Source organism: Triturus cristatus, chromosome 6, assembly GCF_964204655.1.
Source record: "Triturus cristatus chromosome 6, aTriCri1.1, whole genome shotgun sequence".
NCBI classification, from domain to species: domain Eukaryota; kingdom Metazoa; phylum Chordata; class Amphibia; order Caudata; family Salamandridae; genus Triturus; species Triturus cristatus.
The window spans coordinates 159,335,658-159,362,918 of NC_140589.1; the positions used below are offsets into that span (position 1 = coordinate 159,335,658).

The 27,261-nt window shown below is 49.0% G+C and overlaps 1 protein-coding gene across 1 annotated transcript; it reads right to left on the reverse strand.

Annotated features, from left to right (window-relative positions):
- Nucleotides 1-371: 371 nt before the first annotated feature.
- On the reverse strand, nucleotides 372-27,261 carry SOX7 (SRY-box transcription factor 7). The gene is made up of 2 exons (XM_085610421.1): nucleotides 26,895-27,261; nucleotides 372-2,527 (listed from the first exon to the last, which is right to left on the reverse strand). The coding sequence occupies exons 1-2, from the start codon at nucleotides 27,136-27,138 to the stop codon at nucleotides 1,707-1,709; spliced, it is 1,065 nt and encodes a 354-aa protein (XP_085466547.1). The 5' UTR covers nucleotides 27,139-27,261; the 3' UTR covers nucleotides 372-1,706.

Consider the following 27,261-nt stretch of genomic DNA (forward strand, 5'->3'; position numbering starts at 1 on the left):
AGCGCCAGCGTGGCGTTACCAATTTTGGCGGAACACTGCGCGCACCAGTTTCTTGTAAATGTGCCCCTGGGTCTTTCAGCAGTAAGAACGAGCAGATTAGCAGAAAATTCCCAAAGTTTTCCACTTAATAGAAATACAGTTTGTTACCAAATGATCTGGCCTGTAGGTCAAAGGGACTTCAAGTTTTTAAAATTGGAGTGCACAGCTCTTTGGCTGATAGGTAGACTCAGCAGGGGGCTTTGAGTGGGCAGGCAAGGGGCAGAGAGAGCAGGAGGTTGAGAGCCTTCCTTGGGATTTCAGTCAGAGCGGCCGGACAACATTTCAAGGGCTTCCTCGCGTCTGCAAAGAAACACATACTGCCAAACTTATTAAAAAAACATATTTATTTAAATTAAATATTTTATGCAAACTCATATTTACAGCCTTTCGAAATGCTCAGAAAGGATAAGAAGGTTTAATGTATGGGGATTTCCCCAGAAACCTGCAAGAAAAGGTTACTGTAAAAGATGTATTTCTCATTATTATTATCATGAATGATACTTGTTCAGGCTTCCAGTGATTACTGTCCCTATCGATCATTACCGATGGTGACACAACAGCTCTCTGGCTAATCATGGCCGAGAATCAAATAAGACTTCATCCTTATCAATACAATGTGGAAACTCGTCCAACTGACACGGATCGTCCTCTGTATGACAAGCGGTCATACACTGACCCGGAAGGAATACACCGAGTAATTCGGGGTCGCCGATCCGTGGCCGGCCTCTGTCAGAGGTTGTAGGCTCCGTAGGTCTAGAGTTTCCGAAGTTCAGTTTTCATTCTCAGTGCACAGAAAATACCTGCCCTGATAATTGACAAGTGGTACTGTGAGGGAAGGAAGGGCTGGCTTGCATATCGGAACGCAGAGTTTTCTTTTGAGAAAGGAATGCGTTTTGAGGAAATGTTTTTTTGTTTTACTGAGTGAGATAGAACTGTGGTTTATATGTGTCTGTAAACGGGTATCTGTGTTTGGGTGCGTGTGTTTGAGTGTCTGTGTTTGGGTGTGTGTGTTTGAGTGTCTGGTTGGATGTGTGTGTTTGAGCGTCTGTGGTTGGGTGTGTGTGTTTGAGTGTCTGTGGTTGGGTGCTGGTGTTTTTGGGTGTCTGTGGTTGGGTGCTGTGTTTGGGTGTCTGTGGTTGGGTTTGTGTGTTTGAAGGCGTTAGTGTGTTTTGTCTATTGCTCTGTTCCTGCCTGTGTGTCTTTTGTTGTGCATGTTTATGTGTTCCTGTTTTTGCCTGATCGCTATGGATGGTTGTACTTGTGCATGTATCTGAGTACAATGTATGCTCACGAGAGACAGCCCCCCCCCTATCACACACAGTCCTGCTCATGTCCTCAGCAGGATATCCCTCCACAGACGGCACTCCTTTTGGAAATATTGGCTGCTATTTTGCGTGTCCTGGTTCTTAAATCGCAGCTACTAGAAGCTGCACAGTTTTGGGTTTGTTTCAGTCCCTGTGCCACCGTCTCTCTGAGTTAGCAGAGGCAGCAGCTGTCTGTGGAATGACAGGCTCAGGGTAGGCGGCCATCTTGTCTACTGGAAAGATGTCTCATGATGCGAGGGCTGCGCCCTGACCCATTCCCAGCCATGTACCGGGCCGGGCATAGTCCTGGGTGCCCATAATACTGCTCAGTGCCTATCCCTGGGGGCCGGGGCAGCCCCCTGCCTATGACACGCTGTAGCTGTTGTAGTAGGCCGCAGTGGCGTCCGCTAGGACAGAGATGAGGCTGGCCTCGTGAGGCCTGGAGTCCTGCTGGAGCTGGTGGTGGTGGGCGCTGATGGCCACGGCCCCTGCCTGCTCCAGTTCGTGGGGCTGGTGGCCAGCCGAGTTCAGATACTGGTCAAACTCGTTCCTGTCCATCTCCAAGAGCTCTGCGTGGCTCAGCTGCTCCATGGCCTCGTAGTGCTGGTGGTCCGGGGGAGGGGAGAGCTGGCCCAGGGGGGCGTGCATACCGGGGTGCATGCCGGGGAAGCCCTGGCTGTAGTAGGGCGGTGGGCAGCTGGGGAGCGGGGGCAGGAGCGAGGCCTGGGGCATGTGTCCCAGGTGGCCGCGGTGCATGGCATACTCTGGGGGGTAGGCCCCGTTCATGTGCTGCGGCTGCTCCTCCTGGCATTGGGACTGGTAGAAGCTCTGCTCCGTCTCCAGTGGTGACAGCTCGGGCGGGGTGGGCAGCCCGTAGGGATAGGAGTCCAGGGCCGCGCTCCCTCCGGCCTGGGGGTCTCTGTAGTCCCGCTGCGCGGCGAAGGCCCCCCGCTTGTCCTTGCTGCAGCCCCGGCCCTCGGACAGGCGGTTCTGGTCATGGGAGGCAGGCATGCCGGCCAGCACGAAGCCGGGCTCCACCCTCTTGCAGAGGCGCTTGACCTGTTTCTTCCGCCGGGGCCGGTACTTGTAGTTGGGGTAATCTTGCATGTGCTGCACCCGGAGCCGTTCCGCCTCCTCCACGTAGGGCCGCTTCTGGAGCGGGGACAGCGCCTTCCACGACTTCCCTGGAAGAGAAAAAACACCGTTTACTTTACACACCACCTCCGAGCGTGCCCAAGCCACCCCTCACACACGAGCTAAGCACGGGGTCGTACATGAATGGCACTCGTCTCGTGGCTGCTCCTTTTATATTTATGGACCATGAATACTCTTACTTCTAGGAATGCAGCTGCCTAGCTTACAATAGATTCAGTTAAACCCCATTTTCCCATTTTAGCCATCACTCAGAGAATGGGGTGTTTTGCACCATGGAGCCTCCTCAAGGTTCAAAGGAACAAATTACTTTGGGTCATATCAGCAAGGTGAGGCGATAGAATTAGTGCCGCTTTTGCGACCTTTTTTCGGCCATAAAGCGGTGATAATTTTATCGCCTAATTAGCAAGCTGGCGATAACGCGTGAAAACTTGCGTTAGCGTAGGAATTCCTAACGCCCATCTTTGCATCTCTAATGAGATGCAAAGTGGGCGTTCCTGACCTGACATGATGGGAGAAATGTCGCTTATCATCAAGCCCCACGCTATGAAGCATAGCGGCAAGAAAAGTAGCGATAACCCCTGTTATCGCTACTTTCCTTACGCCTGCTTCAGGACTGACTTGGCCATGATATCCTATGGAAGGTGGATATCATGGCTAAGGGGCATATCAGCAACCACCGGCGATAATTATCGCTGAGCGCACTTAGCGCTAGGATAATTATCGCCGGCTAGCGTGGATTTTTATCGCTGAGATAGCGTGCTATTAGCAACCCTTATCTCAAAAGCAATAAAAATCCTCACGCTAACTGCCTAACGTGAGATTATCGCTGGAAACCCAGCGATATTCTCACAATGTGGCGTTAGCTTGATGATAGGGACTCACAAACTTAGGGGGCATATCAGCAAGGCGAGGCAATAGAATTATCGCCGCTTTTGCGGCCATTTTTGGAAATTAGTGTCCTTGCTGGAAGTTGTACATATGACAAACGGAGCGTAAGATAAAAGTAAGAATAACTGAACACAAAAGTAATATCAGGAATAAGAATCAGAAGTCTACACTGGCTATTCATTGGATGGAAGCAGGTCATAACATCTCACAGCTACGATTTACTGTATTGGAAGTGATTAAACCACACCCAGCTATGGATGTGCACAAACAAAGACTTAAAGCAGAATATTTCTGGATCAGAAAAATGGACAGCATGCAACCGTCAGGAATTAATGACAGGATAGAATTATCCTGTTTTCTTTGAACAGTAAATGAGGAGAGGGATATTGCACTCCTGCACGAACATGATACACTATCATCCCAATTCAAAATGGCTGAACTTGTAATACTACCTTGTAATTATATTCTCGATGGGTTTTCCATGAAAATATTGTTTATACAGGGTTCCAAAATCATTTTATATTACTGTGCTTGATATACGCTAGTTAAAATTTATGTTTTCATTATGAAACGATTTCTGAATATTTGAGTGTTTATAAGGTGTAATGTTACCGTTGACAATCACTGATGCGATTATAAAGTATCTAGGAAGCTTAGCAGTGTCAAACGAATGTTTATTAAATCGTTTATTAAATCGTTTTTGCACTGATCGGGACCAACCACGGTACCGCGATTGGACCAATCAGTTAGCAAATAAATAGTGAGGTTACGTCGAGGTTTACAAACCCGAGTTTGATTGGAAGACTGAGACGCGGGAGACTTTTTCACACGGAAGTAAGTGCTCAATGCGGAACACTGTCAGAGTACCGCTACGATATTACTGTTGTAGTAACCTGGGAAGTTTTTTACGATTAAAATAGGCTCACAAGCTGGTTTCATAATGTGCAACTAAACACTGACAGAAAAACATTGTAAAACACGAAGGATTTGAGCGCACTGTCTTATAACAAACACTGCATGAGCACCAGATTATCAATAGTGGCTTTATCACCGCCGTTGAAAACATGAGCAACAGCACTTGTTTTTTTCAACTAAAATCGTTATATCGCAGGTGACCTTTACAATTTGATTTTTGTTTGAGAGTGATACCGTTGGAACCAATTTGATCTAGATAGTTTAGTATTACATTATGATGGGAACTGAGGTGAATTAGGAATGCATGATAATTAGACTGTTGTGACACAGTTCACTCAACAGACAGTGATGCAATTACAATAGATGTTAAAAAAAAATTATTAATTTGTTTTATGTCAAAAAATGGCTGAGTAGCTCAAAATATTTCTTTGTCTTTTCCATTTATAGACCCCTGAGGAAGGGTCATTTTTTGACCCGAAATGCATTGGGTTGTTGTGAAAATTTAATATATTGACGTCTCAAGCAAAGAAGGAATTTGTGAAAAACAAAGAACGTCAGTAAGAATGAAATAAAATACAATGGATTTTGAATCAGATTGAAACTTTGTAAGAATCTTAATTGAAAGTATTGAACTGGAAGTAGACCTGACAGGTCTAAGTATATTTGTGCGCGCCTCCAACCTGGAAGTGGAAACCCCATTTTCTCCTAATTTACTTAAAAAGAGAAAGCAGGCATGAAAAAGAATGGGCAGGAGTGAGATGGAGACAAGAAGTGTAGTACGTGGAAGAAAGAGGCATGAGATGGAGTGCGAGGAGCAGCCTTGCTTGGTGGTACAAGCTCCTGACCTTTTATTTTATTTTATGTTATTATTATTTTTTAACAAATTAAGGACTGTATTTCTTATATTTTGTTGTACAAATATGTAAGCAGGTAATTCATTTCCAGAAGTGCGCGTGTGCCAATCAGTAGTTGTTGGTGCTGAGTTAGAGACTAGTACAACACTCCTGATGGAAACATTACTTTGGAAGCAGCCAGATTGTAATGTTCTTTGTTGAAGCGAAAAGGTGCCCAACACAAGAGGCAGCCCACATCTACATTATAAATATATGTGGAAATCGTTATCAAATTTATTCGCCAAAGAAAACATAAATATGAGACGCAAGCCTTACAAATACTTAGTCATTAATCACATTTTTCGTTAATATTTCGCAATATAATGAAAAACACATGACTGGATTACGGGAGACCACACTAGGTCTCAGCGGGTCTCCGTCTTGACGAAAGTGTCACTACGGATGGAACCCCTCCTAGACCCTGAACCTCTGCTTAACAGCAATATCTAGTGTTTTTAAAGTGGGTCCGTAAGTATACCGACACCACTTAGCACCTCTACACACCTTAGCGAGTGTGTTAGATATTCCCCTTTCACGTGGCATTATTTTTGCCACCCACACACTCCTCACCCGGTCCTGACGAAAGCCCATTCATTTTTTCATCAAGGGCTGAAATATGTAGACCACTTTTTCAGACAACTAAGAGTATTGTCACTCTAGTAGTTGCACCATTTAATTTTAACTGTATCCTGGGCCGCCACAAATAGACACACCAGGCAAGGATTCACAGATATATTTTTATTTTTATTCCTCACTACACCACTTCACACGAATACACCACACCAGCTCTGCTGTAATCAGGCGTCGCAGCACAACCGGGGGGCATGGGGCATTTGTCCACCCGGTTGGGACTCCAATGATGAAGCATGACACCAACCAGGTTGGTGGGTGTGAGGGGTCTTTTAACAAAACCTAATGGTCCCCTGACACTGCTTATCATAACAGTGAGTCTTGACAACTTTCTTCATTGTGGGTTCGTCCACATTGTTTTGAATATATTTGAATTGGGGATAGGGACGTTCCCCATAATTTCCTCGCTCTCTCTCCTTGATTTATATTGATACCTTGTAAGTACCCCGCTTCTGCATTTAGGCCGGCTGTGCGCTCCTGCTGGTCCACCTTGGAATACCTTGTAAGTACCCCGCTTCTGCCCTTAGGCCGGCTGTGCGCTACTGCTGGTCAACCTTGGCATAGCTTGTAAGTAAGTTTCCCGCTTCTGCCCTTAGGTTGGCTGTGCACTCCTGCTGGTCCACCTTGGGATACCTTGTAAGTACCCCGCTTCCGCCCCTAGGCCGGCTGTGCGCTTCTGCTGGTCCACCTTGGCATACCTTGTAAGTAAGTACCCCGCTTCTGTCCTGAGGCCGGCTGTGCGCTCCTGCTGGTCCACCTTGGACTACCTTGTAAGTACCCCGCTTCTGCCCTGAGGCCGGCTGTGCGCTCCTGCTGGTCCACCTTGGACTACCTTGTAAGTAAGTACCCCGCTTCTGCCCTTAGGTTGGCTGTGCACTCCTGCTGGTCCACCTTGGGATACCTTTTAAGTACCCCGCTTCTGACCTGAGGCCGGCTGTGTGCTCCTGCTGGTCCACCTTGGCATACCTTGTAAGTACCCCAAATGCGATGCAGCGCGCGCAACCAAATTAGTTTTCTTTATTTTTTTCGTAACTTACCTGCAATCGGCCGTATGCCGCATTTTGCAACCCCCCACCCTGCCCCTCCTCTGCCCCACGTCACCGCCCCGGTAACACGCCCTGAGGCCGGCTGTGCGCTCCTGCTGGTCCACCTTGGGATACCTTGTAAGTACCCCGCTTCTGCCCTGAGGCCGGCTGTGCGCTCCTGCTGGTCCACCTTAGGATACCTTGTAAGTACCCCGCTTCTGCCCTGAGGCCGGCTGTGCACTCCTGCTGGTCCACCTTAGGATACCTTGTAAGTACCACGCTTCTGCCCTGAGGCCGGCTGTGCGCTCCTGCTGGTCCACCTTAGGATACCTTGTAAGTACCCCGCTTTTGCCCTGAGGCCGGCTGTGCGCTCCTGCTGGTCCACCTTAGGATACCTTGTAAGTACCCCGCTTTTGCCCTGAGGCCGGCTGTGCGCTCCTGCTGGTCCACCTTAGGATACCTTGTAAGTACCCCGCTTTTGCCCTGAGGCCGGCTGTGCGCTCCTGCTGGTCCACCTTAGGATACCTTGTAAGTACCCCGCTTTTGCCCTGAGGCCGGCTGTGCGCTCCTGCTGGTCCACCTTAGGATACCTTGTAAGTACCCCGCTTTTGCCCTGAGGCCGGCTGTGCGCTCCTGCTGGTCCACCTTAGGATACCTTGTAAGTACCCCGCTTTTGCCCTGAGGCCGGCTGTGCGCTCCTGCTGGTCCACCTTAGGATACCTTGTAAGTACCCTACTTCTGCCCTAAGGCCTGCTCTGCGCACCTGCTGGCCCCATCGGGGTACCGCGCTTCCGCCCTTAGGCCGGATGTGCGCACCTGCTGGCCCCGTCGGGGTATCCCGCTTCCGCCATCAGACCTGGTCTGCAGCCCGATGTTGAATATGAAGCTCGAGTCTCGCCCGGTCCCCACGCCCAGTGGACTTCCTCGCAATGCAAGAATACGTTCCAGGCCCTTCTGAAGCAGCAAGCACATGCGGTATCTTTGCCCCACAGAACGCGCAGATGGGTCTGCCGGGAGCTGTGCTCTAAAGGAGGAATCCCAGTGTCAAAGGCCAGGTTTCGAGGACTTTATCGAATTTAAGATGGGTGCAGTTCACTGCGCAGGCGCCATCCGGTCAGACCAGAATCTGGGTGTCGTCTGCATACCGAATACCTCCTAATACTGGTAAGTGCTATTTAAAAAGTGCATTTGCCTCTCGGCGCTTCACCACCGACTGGCTCTCATTTTATCGACATCAGAAGGATGCCATGGTGAGTCAGCCTTGGTGGGGTCTGAGCCACCAGCACGTGATCTTGGGACTCAGCTGAGTGAGCTAGCTATTTTACGGCATGTGTTTGGGAAGTAAGGGCACTAGTCATGTTCGGGCCACGCCTAACTTTAGTTTCATATCGCAACCGGCTTGTTACTTTACGGGAAACGGTCATATAACTGCTTTCCTTTCGTAAGTCCATAGAAGCTGCTCCCGCGAGAACATGTGGGGTTATAAAAATAAGAACACGTGAGTTTTGAGAATGTGTGTGAAGATAAAATACAGGCCATTTTATTATCATCTAGACCCAAGCAAAATATAACACGTGTGTTTCACAGCAACAGAAAAAAAAACCTTCTTTGTTTGAAAACTGATGTTATTGAATGCGATTTTACTGAGCAGTCAAAGCCAAGGCCGGTCACCCGTGTGTTCCAAATGCGGTGTTAATAGGGAGCGGCCGTTCCCGCGGCATACACAGTTATGGGCACAGGGAGCTCTCGGGTGGCCATGTTGTCTGCTTCCACATGGCAGGTGGCAGCCTGTTCCAGCTCTCATAAGGGAAGGGGCTGCCCCTTGCCGGCTTGTGCTTGATCTGGGGTACAGATTGGACGATTACATCTCAGGAGTGCAAGGGACGTTGTGGTTACTAAGCGCCGATGTAAAGACATTGGGGTTTGGCCAGAAGCAGCTCTAAGGGGGGCATCCAGTGAATGATGTCACAACACTCTTCAGACCCACCCCAAGCATCGCCAAACCAAGGCCCTCGGGGAATCCTTTCTCTTGGAAACTGTCCATGCTGCCACCAGAGAGAGTTGGCATTCTTTCCACTAGGCCCCATTAGCACAGTAAATGATGAGGCAGCAGATCTCAAATCTAACCCAGCATCATCATCCTGGACCTCCTTAAAGGGATCCACATCACCCCCCACCTCAGAAACCTCCAGTGGTTCCCCATCCAGAAGAGATGTCAGTTCAAGGCTCTCGCACGCCCAACAAAGCTCTACTGACTGAACTTCCATCGACCCACAAGACACCTGGGCTCCTCCTCACTTGCCCCGCATACTTCCCTGCATCACTCGCAGCGGAGGCCTCTCCTCCTCCTACATTGCCGCCAAGACTTGGAACGAAATACCCCTTCCAATTTCTAACAGCACCCTCCCTGGTGGACTTCAGAAAGAAACTTACGACCAGGCTTTTCGACAGAGACGCCGCACCCACAGTGCCCAGATACCCCTAGGGTGACAGATCTGTGCTTTACAAATACTAATTGGTTGATCAAAGGAACGTTCTGGAATATGCCTGTTGGTGAATTCTGATGACAGAAGACCGGTGAAAGAGAAATCAGTTCCTTTTGACTACATAGTGCCTTCATATCTCACAGTGATGCAATAATAGACTCAAACTCAATTTGACGCCACCAAAGAAAGGAACATTCTGGAATATTTCTGTTGGTAAATGCTGATGATCCAAGAGGGGTCTGAATGGCCCCTTTATTGTGGAGATTCACTGAATGATCTGTGTCAACCTCATGCGCTTTGTTAGTCTTTGATGAAGATGCAGGTGATGGAAAGAGATCTGAGTTTCTGTTGACTAGATTGTCCCTTTAACCCAGTAAAAAATGTGACTGTACACAGTCATCGAACAAAAAGACTTTCCAGAATCCTTACTGCTTGTGAGGTACGAGGGCAAAGAAAATTGGTTTTCTTTGGAGTAGATGGTGGCTCCGGTATTCCAAGGCTTAGTGTCGCAGTAGGTCTCAAAACCAAATTAAACAATGAGGGCTTTAAGTAGACCATGGCACTCTGGGCCTCAGACCCAGTAGTAATTTAAAACAGACATTCACACCAGTGGGAGACGCTAGCTGGGGACAGCGGTGGGGCAGAGGAGTTGGGGGCAAACGAGGGAGAGGAATCAATAAAAATAAAAACTTACCTTTAGCCTGACGTCCACCGCCTCTTCAGAGGATGTTCACACAGCCTCCCAGAGTCCCTTGCGCCAATCCAGTTGCTACTCTGATGCTGGTATTATCCAGCATGAGAGAAGCGTAGGGATTGGGTGGAGTGGGCTGGTTTGTACGCTCCAGCAGGGACAGGGATCCTGTGCTCCTGAGCCATGCCGATATCTCCAAGCAACAGCCTGGAGATGTGAGTGTGCATGTTGGTGTGGCTGTCCTAAGACCACCGGCCAAACCTGCATGCGCACTGGCAGTGCCGTGAGCCCTCCACTCCTCTTGCTCCTGATGGCCCCGCCCTCAAGACTCGGCGGAGGCTCTGGAGTAAAATAAAATGATAATAAAGCAGTTACAGTAACTGCTTTATTAACATTTTATTTTACATACGTCTGCTGGTTCCAGCCGTGGGTACACTCCTCTGCACCCCGATTGAAACGGGTCCCTTTCAGGCCTTGTATTTATGTCCTTAATTTTCATGCAAAAACACGGATCGACTTTCGAACAATGAGCGTAAAACATGTTAAGGTAATCGGTGTTGTTCCTGCCTGTGCTTTACTTAACCTTGCCTTCCATGCGAGGTTTTTGCTATCTCCAGGATGCTGGTTGAATTTTGTTTTCCAGGCCGAATATTACTCTTGTCTGGTGCATATTTTGAGTTTGATCGAATCCTCGTATTTATAACGAGGCACAATGGAGCGGTGCCTGAAGGTAGTGCGAGTTTATCCCAGTGCCTGTCAGTGGGGCAAACAGGTGTTCAGAATAGGTGGTCATCCAATCCTTGGCCTCTCTGCAAAAGGTACATATCAGTGGTCAGTGGTCTCATATGCCAGTAGCAGGCGTGCTTTTATGCAAATGAGCGGGTTAGGTGGCACTCTATGGGAATTTTAGTGTATATGTTTAAGACATGCCCTTAGTAAAATAGGTTCCCCCCCTTTCAGGGACCCCCGCCTTTCTTCATCCCACTTACAGCCCTGGTGAACATCATCCAAGAAAGGAAGAGTGTGCACCTGTTCTCGTCAGTGGGCGGCCAGTGGTGATGGAGTTGGCAGAGACAGCAGCTTCTGTGGGCCATCCACGGCATGAGGTCAGTGTAGGCCTCACACCTAATCAGACGTCGCCGGATGAATGGACTTAGTGATGCAGGAGTGGGTAATAATTGTTTTTATAATTATTGTATGTAATTTGTATCATCCAGTAAGTGATGCCTCGCGAGTATTTAGAAACCATTTAACGAATGATGCCACAGTAGGTATAAAAACCCATACAAGCGCCATGAAACATAGCACCATTCTGTAATCCGAATTCCTGGTGATGGAAGAGTGGAAATGGCCGTACTTCCGTTCACTGGTAGCCCCTTGAAGGCTTTAGAGGGGCTTACCTAGTGATACATTCCACAAAGCCAAACCAGGGTTCATAAAAAGAGACACTTTTGTAAGCCGCATTATTGCTGATATGGGAGCGAGAAAAAAGGCCCATTTTGCACTTCACTGGGTGCCCCCTTTAAAGCAGCTCCCACGGCACACGTGATTTTTTTGCAGTTTTATGTAGCGTGAGCTCGACCAAAGGTCTTGGAGGCTGTACATGAGAACCAGTTACATTACAAGGCCAGATTCATTTTTTGGGCACGGAGAGATTAAGTGATTTGCCCAGGGCCACAGGATGTCGAGCCGATTCCATGAATGGAAATGTGTTCCCCAGTTTTAAAGTCTGCAGCTCTGGCCATAGTGCAACATCTCCTGATGAAACCGATGCATTATCAAAGACAGAGAGGCATTCAAGGGTCCTTATTTCTAGCTCATGATGCGGGAGAGGATAAAGGGGTCCCCTCATGTCCCCTTACAGTGGCAGTCGAGTGCGTGATGTCACCCTAGGACAAAAGGACAGTCTGGCATCTCACTGCCTGGATGGTCAGATAAGGCCGCTGTGTACCGGGCATGGCTCAATGTATCAGGCACCAGCTCTCTCTCTCTTAATGCCCATGGTTGGATTGAGAAGGCGGGCAGTCAGGCCTTGGCCGATGGCCAGTGCCTAAGGGTGACATGTGGGCCAGTTTTAAAAGGGCCTCTGCTTCAATCCTGCCCTTCCAGGCCATCGCGCGTCAGGCTATGGTGGGCTGACCGATGGGCCAGTGCCTAAGGGTGACATGTGGCCAGTTTTAAAAGGGCCTCTGCTTCATTCCTGCCCTTCCAGGCCATCGCGCTTCAGTCTATGGTGGACTGGCCGATGGGCCAGTGCCTAAGGGTGACATGTGGGCCAGTTTTAAAAGGGCCTCTGCTTCATTCCTGCCCTTCCAGGCCATCGCGCTTCAGGCTATGGTGGACTGGCCGATGGGCCAGTGCCTAAGGGTGACATGTGGGCCAGTTTTAAAAGGGCCTCCGCTTCATTCCTGCCCTTCCAGGCCATCGCGCTTCAGGCTATGGTGGGCGGGTCGAAGGTGTTAAGTGTGACAATCTGCCTTAAAAACGGTTAGGTGTTGCACTATTTGATGGGTCATTCTGACCTCAGCCCCCTAGTGGGGCCGCAAAGCAGTGTCTTCCCACTGATACCCTCCCCTGCCAGACCCTCACATTCAGGCAATGGTGGGTGAGGGCAGGTGGGAGTATATAGGGGTCTTACTGGGGAGCAGGATTTTTTAAATATGGATCTTCTACATCTCAGGCCCCACTGGAGCAGCAGTAGCGGTGTCCTTTTTCTTGACCCGTCCCCTGCAAGGCCATCACCCTGAGGATATGGAGGGCTGGGGAGGGAGTGAACTAAGAGAAGCCTTCCTGGAGTGTGTGTGTATTTGCATAGGCCTGGCTGTGAGGTAACCTTTATTGGCCTTTTATTAAACTAAAGAGGATGTGGCGTTGTGGCCAAAGCTGCCTACTTTGGGAGTCGGAGACCAGGTTCCAGTCCCAGCGGCAGCTCAACATCCTGTGATTCTGGGCAAATCACTGAAACTCCCAACGTCTAAAGTAACAATGAATTGGATCTTGTGCAGTGGATCTGTGGCTCATGTAAATTGCTCCAGTGCCCTAGTGCCGAGTTCACCTTATGTAAAACTATAACAAAGAAATTAGAAAATAAATTGGCAGAGTCTGCAAGCGCCAGAGCATGATCATTAGAGAGCACTGGTTATATAAAAACATCCATATTCATTTTGAACATGAACATGGCTTTTCTGACTTTTTTTAGTATAACTATTAGTCACGGTTGGGCAAAGCAGCTTTAGAACATATTTTAAAGTGCTTCCAACGTATGTTAACTGTTTACATACTGATCAGAGGGAAAAAATTGAGACTGTTGCCTTTTTCTGCATTATTGCACTGGCCAGGATATTAAAATACAGGTCATGTCGGTAAAAAAAACAGTCAGGTGGCCACTCTAGCCAGATCTGGTATTGTGGCCCTCGGGCCATTTTATTTCGCCTCGCCCACCTGGCCAAATGCAGTGGTTCTCGTTTTCACCAGTCTTACTGATTCCATAGGTTATAAAATGCTTAGGTTATTAAACATTTTCTCTAAACTGAGTGCAATGAGACTAACAAAATGATGTTTTCTGAAATGGGATGACCCGCGAATATGGCCCACTTTTTGCGACTGCCCGGGCCTAATTGCAATCCCAATGCGACCCTGTTAATACCCTGGGGTGTCACACAGGCTGGCTGGCACCGGGGCACTGCCAAGCAGCCCATCTGACACCAAACTACAAGCACACAGCGCACACTGAACAGACGCTTGAATGAAATGCTGGTACAGGAAAAGTACGATGCACGCCTTTTATCCATTAGGAAGGCTTAAATGCTGAGCTCAGTCTCCCGGGATGGAAGCGGTGACCTTCTGCCTCTGGACAGACCCGCGTCGCGTTTCCTTTTCTGACTTTAACCGCGACCACATTTAAATATCCCAGGCACACTGCGAGGAGCGGTGTAACCTGATAGTCACGACAGAGAGAAGGGGAAACGCTGGTGTGACAGCACGTCCTAAAGTTTCCATCCTCAGGAAGGAGGGGAGACGCACTTCTACGATCTGGTGTCCTAAAAGGAGCGCCATCCCTTGGGGATGATTTGTCTGTGTTCACACTTCATTTCATGAGCGGTGCCAGTGCTTGTTTACGTGTTTCAGTAAAGCCCGCAGCAGTGATGTGTAAACCCCGCTAGTAAAGGGGTTATATACACCCCATTTCATGAGCGGTGCCAGTGCTTGTTTACGTGTTTCAGTAAGTCCCGCAGCAGTGCTGTGTAAACCCCGCTAGTCAAGGGGTTATATTATCAACCCCATTTCATGAGCGGTGCCAGTGCTTGTTTACGCAGCGCACTGATGTGTAACCCTCGCTTGTCAAGGCGGGACGGCCACGCGTCCGGTTTCTGGTTCTTTCATAGAGCGGAGCTCCGCCGACCCCTTCTCGCCCCGTTTTTAGGGGCATATTATCAAGCCAGGCGATAACATTATCGCCGCTTTAGCGGCAGAACGGCGACAATGGGCTTGATAATATGCTCTATGGAATTCCAATCGAAGCCCATGTTAGATGTCCTTCACATCTAACATGGGCTTCAATTGGAATTCCATAGAGCATATTATCAAGCCCATTATCGCCGTTGCAGCTAAACTGCCGCTAAAGCGGCGATAATGTTATCGCCTGGCTTGATAATATGCCCCAATGTTTCTTAGTTGTATTTGTGTGTAGGGTTTTCTGCCCTTGTTCTGTACCTGGCTGTGTGTGTTCAATGCACACTGCGCGCCCCGTCTCTTCCTCTTCTGCGTCCAGCCCGCGGCACTTCCTGTATCAACAGCCCTTTCCTTTCATCTCTGTCGGAGTGCATCTCCACTCTCTGTGCTCGTGTCTGTTGCTTCTGTGCCTACAGCGCCAAGAAGCCTCTGCTCTCTGTATTTACATGTTAACACACAATAACGCGTGTTTTACACTGCATCATCCCCTGAGTTCTGCATGTCGCGCAGCCAGGGGGCGCGCGTACAAATCCCGCCGAAACACATCCACTCCCTTGTGTGTGTCGGCGTGTTGTGTGTGCGCGCTGTATAGCTTTATAGAATAGTTGTGCAGCAACAGAAGAGTAACACAACACACACTCAGCTGTATAGCAACAAACCATGAACAAACGCCGCTCACTCGCGCGTCTGTGTGCTGCTGCTACGTAGATTCCTCGCAGCTGCCAAAAATATAGAACGAAGAAAGCAAGAAAGGGCCGTGAGGTAGCGCTAGAGACAGAGGGATGCGTAGCCTCACAAGAAGACTGTAGCTCCTAGAATCCTTCAGAGGCTCCTCTGACACTTCCGTCTTTTCGTTTTGACTGTCCGTTTGCGTTCACAACTGGTGAGGATCCAAGTGTCCGACCCTTCCCCTCCCGATCCGAACGTGCCCGGATTCTGCAGCATAATTCCCGTTTGCTTTTTATTATGTTTAGACAGCGGTTTTATATTCCGGTTCACTTTCCCCACAAAGCCCTTTAAAGTTAGACGTGTTGCTTTGCAGCTGTTCTGTTTGCTCAAAGCGCATCTCTTGAATCGCACCAAGAATCTTGGGAGCCGCAGCCAAGGATGTGTAAGGGAGGCAGGGCGGATGGGCTTACTTCCATGGAGGAAGCACGGATGAGGCGTGTGCGTTACAGGGTTATTCCCGCACAGGAAGCCGGGCAGGATGAGAGCAGGGGACGCACATAGCTTTATTCTTTCAGTGCAGGCAGAGGCGGTCTGTGAAAGAAAGCTGGGTGTGGGTGCACGCTACCGTTTCACTGTTGCCGAGTAAGCAGGGCAGGGTGTGTTCAGCACGGTTTACTTGCGTGCGGTAACCAGAGGTGTAACATGTACATTACAGTTTTACTTTCAAAGAGGAGGCAAGGCCATGAGGAGTACATTGCAGATTTGAAGCAGGGGGTGCGTATATTGCATTTTATTTGGTCTACTTCATGAAGTAAGCAGGGCTCCGGTGCACAGTACAGCTGTACTTCATAAAGTTAGCAGGGCTCCCGTGCGCGCAGTACAGCTCTACTTCATAAAGCAAGCAGGGCTCCGATGCGCGCAGTACAGCTCTACTTCATAAAGCAAGCAGGGCTGCGGTGCGCGCAGTACAGCTCTACTTCATAAAGCAAGCAGGCCTCCGGTGCGCACAGTACAGCTCTACTTCATAAAGAAAACAGGGCTCCACTGCGCGCAGTACAGCAGGGTTCCGGTGCCGCAGTACAGCTCTACTTCATTGTAAGCAGGGCTCCGGTGCACGCAGTACAGCTCTACTTTATGAAGTAAGCAGGGCTCTGGTGCACGCAGTACAGCTCCCTACTTTATGAAGTAAGCAGGGCTCCGATAAGCGCAGTACAGCTTTACTTTATAAAGTATGCCGGGATGTGTACTTTAGCCTTTACGTGTGTGAGGTCGGTAGGGACGTGATGTCTTCTGTACAGTTTCATTTTTGTAAAGTGTGTAAATAACGTTTTACCTTTATAAATGTAATATATATTTGTCCATTTTACTTGTGTAAAACGAGCAGGGCACTCTGCGCCTCGCCGCACTCTCCTATAGAATGCAGGGAAATAAAGGGCACATATCGCTGTTGCGTCGGTGCTGTAAGCTGCTGCTGTGTGAGTGGTACAGTCATATTACTGCCTGCATGCAGGTGTTTACTTACCCTTCATTTCTAGTTACAAAGCATGGATGAAATGCGCACATTACAGTTTAACTTGTATTGAGTGTGCAGGCAACTTTACTCCTATAATAGAAGTGGAGGGGAGGGTGGGGGTGCATTTCAGGGTTGCCAGTGGGAACAGGGCTGTGAGCGTAGGTTCTGTTTGTGTTTATGTAGAGTAAGAACGGATACATTGTCTAAAATGACAGTTTTACTTCTGTACCGTAATTAGGGAAGAGGCGTGTACGTGGGAGTGCAGCTCCCGGGGATTCGGAGGATTAATGCCACCCTCTGATGTATATCAATGTTTACTCCTCTGAAGTGAGCAGACTTCGATGTGTGCATTAAAGTTCTACTCTGTAAGCAGGGATGGGATTGGTTGGCTTTGGCGCTACTTGGGTCAAGTCAGCGGGAGTGAGGTGTACACTCCGTTTCATTGGTGGGAAGTTCGCAAAGGTGACGAGTTAACTTCTAGAAAGGAAGCGGTATATGACATATACACAACAGAGGCTAGTGAGTGTACCTTACAGCCTCGCTGGGGTCCCAAATAAGACATAACAGGAATATAGCAATATCCAGATATGATAGGTATGTAGAAAGATGTGTTTATTGTAGTTTTACAGCTTTTGTGTAAAATAAACACGTGTCGCCGTCTAAAAAGGTTCTTAAACGTGTGTAATGCACAAGCGCGTAATACAGTACCGTACTGTCTCGTAAACAGCGCACCACTTTATATACTGCTGAACGTATCACACAACTACCCGCATTACGCCTGTTGTGATGTTGTATATACACAATGCAGCTGTTTTAAGTGCAAACGTTAAACATAGTCCACCAATTCCCTACATGCGTTTCTGAATGTATCTCGTTGCTTTCTATAAGTAACCCTGGACTGTTCGCATCACACCCGACCGCCTTTTTAAAAAGGAGTTCAATCATGTACTCCATACCCAAACTTACGTCATAAAACAAGTGCAATACATACAGCATCCTCGGACTGGCTTTTAAACAAGACATTCGTGTACACATCATACCCAAGAGTTGTAAAGCTAAGACCGCACCGAGCACATCATGAACCGAGTTACTTCACAAGAAACCGAGATTGAAGAGCACAATATACCTCATTTCACACAAAAAGCAGACTGCAATATGCACAAATTACTTCTGTTACTTTATGTTTAATAACCCGGACTGTAACGTACAGTTATTGTGCATGCGCTGTGACACGGGAGTGACGTATTTTCAACATCGCAGTGTCTGTGTGCATCTGTGTGTAGTAATCCCCGAAACATGGAGCCGATTTTACACAAACAGCAAAAAGACAAAGGGGTTTATTTACAAATCCCATGCGCCGTCGGTGCGCCACTCTTTCCCATATTAAAGGTGACTCACCGGCGGCGCACGGGGCCTGTAAGTAAGCTCAAAGTGTGTATGAGGTGCTCGGGTTTGTTTCGGCGCTTTTCGTTGTAGCGCACATCAAAGGTCCCGTCAAGATTTAAAATGCGAAATGCTAGTTTTACCTCAACCCAGACAGCCTTGTACTCGTTTGGCACACTACAAATACATTGGAAGCGAAGGAACTGAGCTGTACAAGCGGCAGCCAGATTCAGCAGAATGCACCTAGTAATTAGCAAATCAGAAAGCCATTTTTAAATATATTTTGCTGTGTCTGTGCGAGCAGGGTACAGCGCCAAAGAGCCGTGCAGTGAAGAGAGGCATGCAGGGTACAGCGCCATGGAACCGTGCGGTGAAGAGAGGCAGACGAGCAGGGTACAGCGCCAAAGAGCCGTGCAGTGAAGAGAGGCAGGCGAGCAGGGTACAGCGCCAAAGAGCCGTGCAGTGAAGAGAGGCAGGCGAGCAGGGTACAGCGCCAAAGAGCCGTGCAGTGAAGAGAGGCAGGCGAGCAGGGTACAGCGCCAAAGAGCCGTGCAGTGACGAGGTGCAGGCGGGCGTGCTGCAGCACCAAAGAGCCGTGCAGTGACGAGGTGCAGGCGGGCAGAGTACAGCGCCAAAGAGCCGTGCAGTGAAGAGAGGCATGCAGGGTACAGCGCCATGGAACCGTGCGGTGAAGAGAGGCAGACGAGCAGGGTACAGCGCCATGGAACCGTGCGGTGAAGAGAGGCAGACGAGCAGGGTACAGCGCCAAAGAGCCGTGCAGTGAAGAGAGGCAGGCGAGCAGAGTACAGCGCCAAGGAGCCGTGCAGTGAAGAGAGGCAGGCGAGCAGAGTACAGCGCCAAGGAGCCGTGCAGTGAAGAGAGGCAGGCGAGCAGAGTACAGCGCCAAGGAGCCGTGCAGTGAACAGAGGCGGGCGAGCAGAGTACAGCGCCAAGGAGCCGTGCAGTGAAGAGAGGCAGGCGAGCAGGGTACAGCGCCAAAGAGCCGTGCAGTGAAGAGAGGCAAGCGAGCAGGGTAGAGCCAAAGAGCCGTGCAGTGACGAGGTGCAGGCGGGCGTGCTGCAGCACCAAAGAGCCGTGCAGTGAAGAGTTGAAAGCAAACATGTTACAGCACGGAAGAGTCCTGCAGTGAAGAGAGGCAAGCGAGCAGGGTACAGTGCCAAGGAGCCGTGCAGTGAAGAGAGGCAGGCGAGCAGGTTACAGCGCCATGGAGCCGTGCAGTGAAGAGAGGCAGGCGAGCAGGGTACAGCGCCAAAGAGCCATGCAGTGACGAGGTGCAGGCAGGCGTGCTGCAGCACCAAAGAGCAGTGCAGTGAAGAGTTGAAAGCGAGCATGTTACAGCACGGAAGAGTCCTGCAGTGAAGAGAGGCAGGCGAGCAGAGCCATAGAGCTGTGCAGTGAAATGGCGCATGCGAGCATGTTACAGCGCCAAGAAGCCCTGCAGTGAAGAGGAGCAGGCAAGTATTTTACAGCGCCAAAGAGCCTGAGAGTGAAGTGGTGAAGACAAGCCTGTGACAGCGCCTAGGAGCCCCGCAGTGAAGAGTCACAAGGGAGTGTGTTACTGCTGAGAGAGCCGTGCAGTGAAGAGGCGCAGGCGAGGATGTCAAAGCGCCAAAGAGCCCAGCAGTTAAGCGGTGAAGGCAAGCATGTGACAGTGCATAAGAGCCCTACAGTCAAGTGGTGAAGGCTGGCATGTTACAGTGCCAGAGAAAGCCATGCAGTGAAGAGGTGCAGGCGAGTATGTTACAGCACCAAAGAGCTGTGCAGTGAAGACACGCAGGAGAGTGTTACAGCGCTAAAGAGCCCTGCAGTGAAAGGCCGAAGGCAAGCGTGTTCCAGCGTTTAAGAACCCTGCAGTGAAGAGGTGAAGGTGAGCTTGTTACAACGCCAAAGCGCCATGCAGTAAAGTTGTGCAGGTGCGCGTGTTACAGCGCTGAAAAGCCCTGCAGTGAAAAAGGGAGCGTTACCGGGCCAAAGAACCCTGCAGTGAAAAGGGGAGTGTGTTACAGTGCAAAGGAGCCCTGCAGTGAAAAGGAGAGTGTGTTACAGTGCAAAGGAGCCCTGCAGTGAAAAGGAGAGTGTGTTACAGTGCAACGGAACCCTGCAGTGATAAGGGGAGCTTGTTACAGTGCCAAACGGCCCTGCAGTGAAAAGGAGAGTGTGCTACAGCGGCAAGGAGCCCTAAAGTGAAGAGGTGCAGGTGAGCGTATTACAGCGCTAGGAGCCCTACATTGAAAAGGCTAGCATGCTAATGCGCCTAAGGGCCCTGCAGTAAAGGGGTGAAGGTGAGCATGTTACAGCGCATAAGAGCCGTGCAGTGAAGAGGCGCAGGCGAGCATGTTACAGCGCATAAGAGCCGTGCAGTGAGGAGGCACAGGAACCTGCCCTAAACTTGCCATTTGCACTGTACTCAAGACTCTACATGGCACAGTGCACCTCTAGTAGCAGTGCCCACACCGGCGGAAGTACCACGTTGTCACAGGGCTGAGGTCAACGAGGGGCCACGCCAAGTCAAAACAAGGGTCTGAATTTATTGGGAGCAGTCATGATAACACCAGTGAATCCCGGGACTGGTCTTATTGGGGCAGTCACGTTAATACTAGCAAAATAGGGGTCTGGCACTTTTAGAAGCAGTCACGAGAACACCAGTAAAACCAAGGGTGTGGAACTACTGGGAGCAGTCAAGAGAACACCAGTAAAACACGGGTTAGGAGCTACTGGGAGCAAACACGATAGCACCAGAGAACATACATCTGAAACTAGTGGGAACAATCATGATAACGCCAGTAAAACACAGGCCTGGAACTAGTGGGAACAATCATGATAACGCCAGTAAAACACGGGTCTGGAACTACTGGGAGCAATCACGATAACACCAGTAAAACACAGCCCTGGAACTACTGGGAGCAATCACGATAACACCAGTAAAACACAGGTCTGGAACGATTGGGAGCAATCACAGCAACACCAGTAAAATACAGGCCTGGAACTCCTGGGAGCAATCACGATAACACCAGTAAAATACAGGCCACGAACTACTGGGAGCAATCACGATAACACCAGTAAAATACAGGCCTGGAACTACTGGGAGCAATCACGATAACACCAGTAAAACACAGCCCTGGAACTACTGGGAGCAATCACGATAACACCAGTAAAACACAGGGCTGGAACTATTGGGAGCAATCACGATAACACCAGTAAAATACAGGCCTGGAACTACTGGGAGCAATCACGATAACACCAGTAAAACACAGGCCTGGAACTACTGGGAGCAATCACGATAACACCAGTAAAACACAGGCCTGGAACTATTGGGAGCAATCACGATAACACCAGTAAAACACGGGTCTGGAACTACTGGGAGCAATCACGATAACACCAGTAAAACACAGCCCTGGAACTACTGGGAGCAATCACGATAACACCAGTAAAACACGGGTCTGGAACTAGTGGGAGCAATCACGATAACACCAGTAAAACACAGGCCTGGAACTACTGGAAGCAATCACGATAACACCAGTAAAACACAGGCCTGGAACTATTGGGAGCAATCACGATAACACCAGTAAAACACGGGTCTGGAACTACTGGGAGCAATCACGATAACACCAGTAAAACACGGGTCTGGAACTACTGGGAGCAATCACGATAACACCAGTAAAACACGGGTCTGGAACTACTGGGAGCAATCACGATAACACCAGTAAAACACAGGCCTGGAACTACTGGGAGCAATCACGATAACACCAGTAAAACACGGGTCTGGAACTATTGGGAGCAATCACAGTAACACCAGTAAAACAAAGGCCTGGAACTATTGGGAGCAATCATGATAACACCAGCAAAACACAGGCCTGGAACTATTGGGAGCAATCACAGTAACACCAGTAAAACACAGGCCTGGCAGGATTTGGGAGCAATCACGATAACACCAGTAAAACACAGGCCTGGAACTACTGGGAGCAATCACGATAACACCAGTAAAACACAGGCCTGGAACTACTGGGAGCAATCACGATAACACCAGTAAAACACTGGTCTGGAACTACTGGGAGCAATCACGATAACACCAGTAAAACACGGGTCTGGAACTACTGGGAGCAATCACGATAACACCAGTAAAACACAGGCCTGGAACTACTGGGAGCAATCACGATAACACCAGTAAAACACGGGTCTGGAACTATTGGGAGCAATCACAGTAACACCAGTAAAACAAAGGCCTGGAACTATTGGGAGCAATCACGATAACACCAGCAAAACACAGGCCTGGAACTATTGGGAGCAATCACGATAACACCAGGAAAACACGGGTCTGGAACTACTGGGAGCAATCACGATAACACCAGTAAAACACAGGCCTGGCAGGATTTGTGAGCAGTCACGATAACACCAGTAAAACATGGGTCTGGAACTACTGGGAGCAATCGCGATAACACCAGTAAAACACAGGCCTGGAACTACTGGGAGCAATCACGATAACACCAGTAAAACACAGGCCTGGAACTACTGGGAGCAATCACGATAACACCAGTAAAACACAGGCCTGGCAGGATTTGTGAGCAGTCACGATAACACCAGTAAAACACGGGTCTGGAACTATTGGGAGCAATCACAGTAACACCAGTAAAACAAAGGCCTGGAACTATTGGGAGCAATCACGATAACACCAGCAAAACACAGGCCTGGAACTATTGGGAGCAATCACAGTAACACCAGTAAAACACAGGTCTGGAACTTCTGGGAGCAATCACAGTAACACAAGTAAAACACAGGTCTGGAACTATTGGGAGCAATCACAGTAACACCAGTAAAACACAGGTCTGGAACTTCTGGGAGCAATCACGATAACACCAGCAAAACACAGGCCTGGAACTATTGGGGGCAATCACAGTAACACCAGTAAAACACAGGCCTGGAACTATTGGGAGCAATCACGATAACACCAGTAAAACACAGGTCTGGAACTTCTGGGAGCAATTTATTTATTTATTTATTTTATAGCACTTGTAAGGCGCACAGCTACCCACAAAGGGTTTCCCGGCGCCGGACCAGCGAATCACAAAACACAACTGGATAGAGAGCAATTAAAGCACTTATTTGTCGAACAACCAGGTTTTTACACTTTTTCTAAATATCATATAGTTTTCCTCCTTGCGTATATGCATGGGTAAAGTGTTCCACAGAGTTGGGCCCAAATAGGAAAATGATCTCCCGCCTATTCTAGCCCGTTTGAACCTTGGTACCACAAAGTTCGCAGCAGTGCAAGAGCGAAGACTGCGATTGGGGAGGTAGGGCTTAGCAAGGTCCTGTAGATATTTGGGGGCAGTACCAGCTTTGATTTTAAATAGGTAGGTCAGGGTTTTGAAACGGATCCGGTTTTCAACCCTGAGCCAATGCAGGTCCCTAAGATGTTTGATGATCGTAACGGATCTAGGGATTCTGCAAAGCAGTCTGGCAGCAGCGTTTTGCACCAATTGCAGACGTCTTATTACTGCTTTGTTTGAGCCCAGGTACAAGATGTTGCCGTAATCAAGCCGAGATGTCACTAAGGCATTGACTACGGTCTTCTGGGTAGTAGGAGGTAACATCCAGGCAATTTTGCGAAGCCATTTAAGAATGGCAAAACATATGCCTGCCACTTTGTTGGCTTGCTGAGTCATAGATAGACTGTCATCTATGATGACCCCAAGGTTTCTAACCTGAGAAGCTGGAGGTGGAAGTTTACCAAATGATGATGGCCAATGGGGATCACTCCAGAGATCTTTACTATTACCTAAGAGGAGGACCTCTGTTTTCTCCCCATTTAATTTAAGTTGATTAGCTGACATCCAATTAAATATTTCCTGAAGGCCTATTTTCAAAGCAGATGGAGCAGATGAGTCAGATTTGGAAAGTGAAAACAGGATTTGAGAATCATCTGCATAAGTCATTAAAATGAGACCAAAATTTTCTGCAAGAGTGGCTAATGGTCGTAGGTACAAATTAAAAAACAAAGGGCTCAGGATCGATCCCTGTGGCACACCATGAGGAGAGTGGAATATCTCAGAGCATGCCTCCGAGGAGGAGATCTGGAAAGTGCGGAGGGATAAGTATGATCTAATCCACTCCAGTGATTTGCCTTCGACACCATTCTCCCCCAACCTGTCAAGCAGTATGGAGTGAGAAATGGTGTCGAAGGCCGGACTTAAGTCCAACAAGACCAATGCTACCGTTTGGCCGTCATCCATGAGCTCCCTGATTTTTTCTGTAACCCCGAGTAGGGCCGTCTCGGTGGAATAACCACTCCTAAACCCAGATTGGGACGAATGAAGAAGCTCGTTATTTTCCACATAGATTGAGAGTGCCTTGTGAATGTGCCTCTCCAGAATTTTTGAAAAGGCAGGCAGTAATGAGATTGGACGGTAATTGGCCAATATCATAGGGTCTGCGGCCGGCTTTTTAAGTAGTGGACTGACCATAGCATGTTTCCATAGAGCAGGAACTGTGGCCTGCTCAATGGAGGCGTTCAATATCTCAGCTATGGAGATCATAACAGAGTCCTCTAATTTACTTAAGATACTGATAGGAATAGTGTCACGTGGGGAACCCGATTTGATCGATTTTAATAATTCCTTCAGTGTATCCAGATTAATGGGAGGCCAGGCATCAAGATGACAATTTCCTCTGAGAACTTGAGGGATGTTATATTGTTTATGCGTGGTCGTGCTGTCCCTTTTGATATTAGAAACAATGTTCTCAATCTTATCGGTAAAAAACGAAGCCAAGTCCTGACACTGCTGGCTATTTAGAGGGGTAGGTTCCGCTCTTGAATTTTCACCAGCCAGCTCTTTTACAGTATTGAAGAGAGTCTGGGATTTATTTACGGCCATGTTAATGCTGGTAGTAACATAGCAATCACGATAACACCAGTAAAACACGGGTCTGGAACTACTGGGAGCAATGACGATAACACCAGTAAAACACAGGCCTGGAACTATTGGGAGCAATCACAGTAACACCAGTAAAACACAGGCCTGGAACTATTGGGAGCAATCACGATAACACCAGTAAAACACAGGTCTGGAACTTCTGGGAGCAATGACGATAACACCAGTAAAACACAGGCCTGGAACTATTGGGAGCAATCACAGTAACACCAGTAAAACACGGGTCTGGAACTACTGGGAGCAATGACGATAACACCAGTAAAACAAGGATCTGGTATTATTGGCAGCAGTCACGATAACACCAGTAAAACACGGGTCTGGAGTTTTTGAGAGCAATCACAATAACATTAGTAAAACATGGGTCTGGCATTATTGGGAGCAATCATGATAACACCAGGAAAACACAGGCCAAGAACTTTTGGGAGCAATCACGATAACAGCAGTAAAATGAGAGGTGGGGGCTATTGGAAACAGTCACAATAACAACAGTGAAACACGGGTCTGGCACTACTGGAAGCAATCACGATAACACCAGTAAACCAAGGGTCTGGTATTTTTAGCAGCAATCACGATAACACCAGTAAACCAAGGGTCTGGTATTTTTAGCAGCAATCACGATAACACCAGTAAACCAAGGGTCTGGTATTTTTAGCAGCAATCACGATAACACCAGTAAACCAAGGGTCTGGTATTTTTAGCAGCAATCACGATAACACCAGTAGTCCTGTTAACACAAGCAGCACAACGGGTGGGCGTTATTGACAGCAATCACGATAACACCAGTGAAACACGGGTCTGGCCCTACTGGAAGCAGTCAGGAGAACACCAGCAAAAGGCAGGGATGTTATGGGGAGCGCGAAGAATAACCCGATAAAAGCGCTGCGGTCACTAATAGCAACAGTGATACCAGTGGCAGCCCTGGCGCTACCGCTAGTAAGGGTGATCCCGGCGACAGTGATCAGGACGAGGCCCTGGCACTGCGAGGCTGCTGAAACAATCATAGAAGGATCACAGCAGCTTCGAAAGTTGACATCTAACGGATTTTTCAAAACAGATGCAATTTAAGCATTTTACTAAAAAAAGCAAAAAACACGAAACCGTGGAGCCAACAACGCAGCTTCGGAGGCTGCGATTCACTTATCACGGTGGGTGCTGTTTGTTTAACTCGGAAGAGGAAATCAAATAATAAACGTGGTACTATTGTGTTAAACAGCGCTACTGTTGTGTGGCTTCGCAGCGCTGTAATTTACAGCCGTTGCTAATACCACACACAGTTTCGTAAACGGAACCAATGTATTTGCAGCAGGTGCAGTAACCCACTGGGTCATCCCAGAGGATCACAAAGTACAGGATAAAAGACGACAGAAAACGGGGAGTACTTAAGAAGGGTAAGTAAACCTGCGCGGCTGACTGAAGACATCAAACTCCTGCAGTGAATCCTGAAATCTCACCCACTGACGAGTGATAATGACCGACTCTTACCCACCCAGCATCTTGGAGGTGCATTCTGTCAGTTTGTTGCACACTACCCCTGCACGGAGAAGGCATTAACCAGCGATAACTGCCCTAATGACATTTTGCTGGCCCATGTGTAGAGGTTTACGCATTCCAGTAGGCCTTAACCACCTGTAATTGCCCTGATCACTGTACCCAGCCTCTTGCTGGCCCCTGTGCAGAGGTCTCCTCCCCCCAGTAGGCATTAACCACCGGTAAGTGCCCCGATCACTGTACCCAGCCAGCCCCTTGCTGCCCCCTGTGTAGATGTGTACTCCCTCTAGTAGGCATTAATCACCGGCAGGTGCCCTGATCACTTTACCAAGTCTCTTGCCTGGTGCTGGTGCTCCTAAGCCCACTCCGATTGGAGAAGGCAGTAACCTGCTACAATGGCCCTGGGTCCTTACCCAGCATCTTGCTGAGCTCGGCGTTGTGCAGGTCCGGGTTCTGCACGGCCAGCCGCTTGCGCTCATCCTTGGCCCACACCATGAATGCGTTCATGGGTCTCCGGATCCGGGTCTCCGCCGCCTTGAGGTCCCCCCCGGGGGCGGGGGACCGGTGGGGTGAGAGGCCGTCCGACAGCTCGCCGTCCATGGAGGAACAGTCCAGGCCCTCTGGGGGCCAGGGGTAGGAGCCCATCAGAGAGGCCATGTGGGCGGATAGCAGGGTGTCAGAGAGGCCTCTGCTGTGTGCGCCTCTTGTCCACTCCTCACTCTTCCCCTCTCGCCCTCCTCACTCCCTTCCCGGCGGTGTTGGCTGCAGCAGGAGCTCCTC

Excerpts from the sequence above, each read along its gene's own strand:
- SOX7 (XM_085610421.1), bottom strand. The coding sequence starts at position 27,138 with ATGGCCTCTCTGATGGGCTCCTACCCCTGGCCCCCAGAGGGCCTGGAC. Across the intron at positions 2,528-26,894 it reads CGAGCTCAGCAAGATGCTGG|GGAAGTCGTGGAAGGCGCTG; the intron begins GTAAGGACCCAG and ends TTTCTCTTCCAG.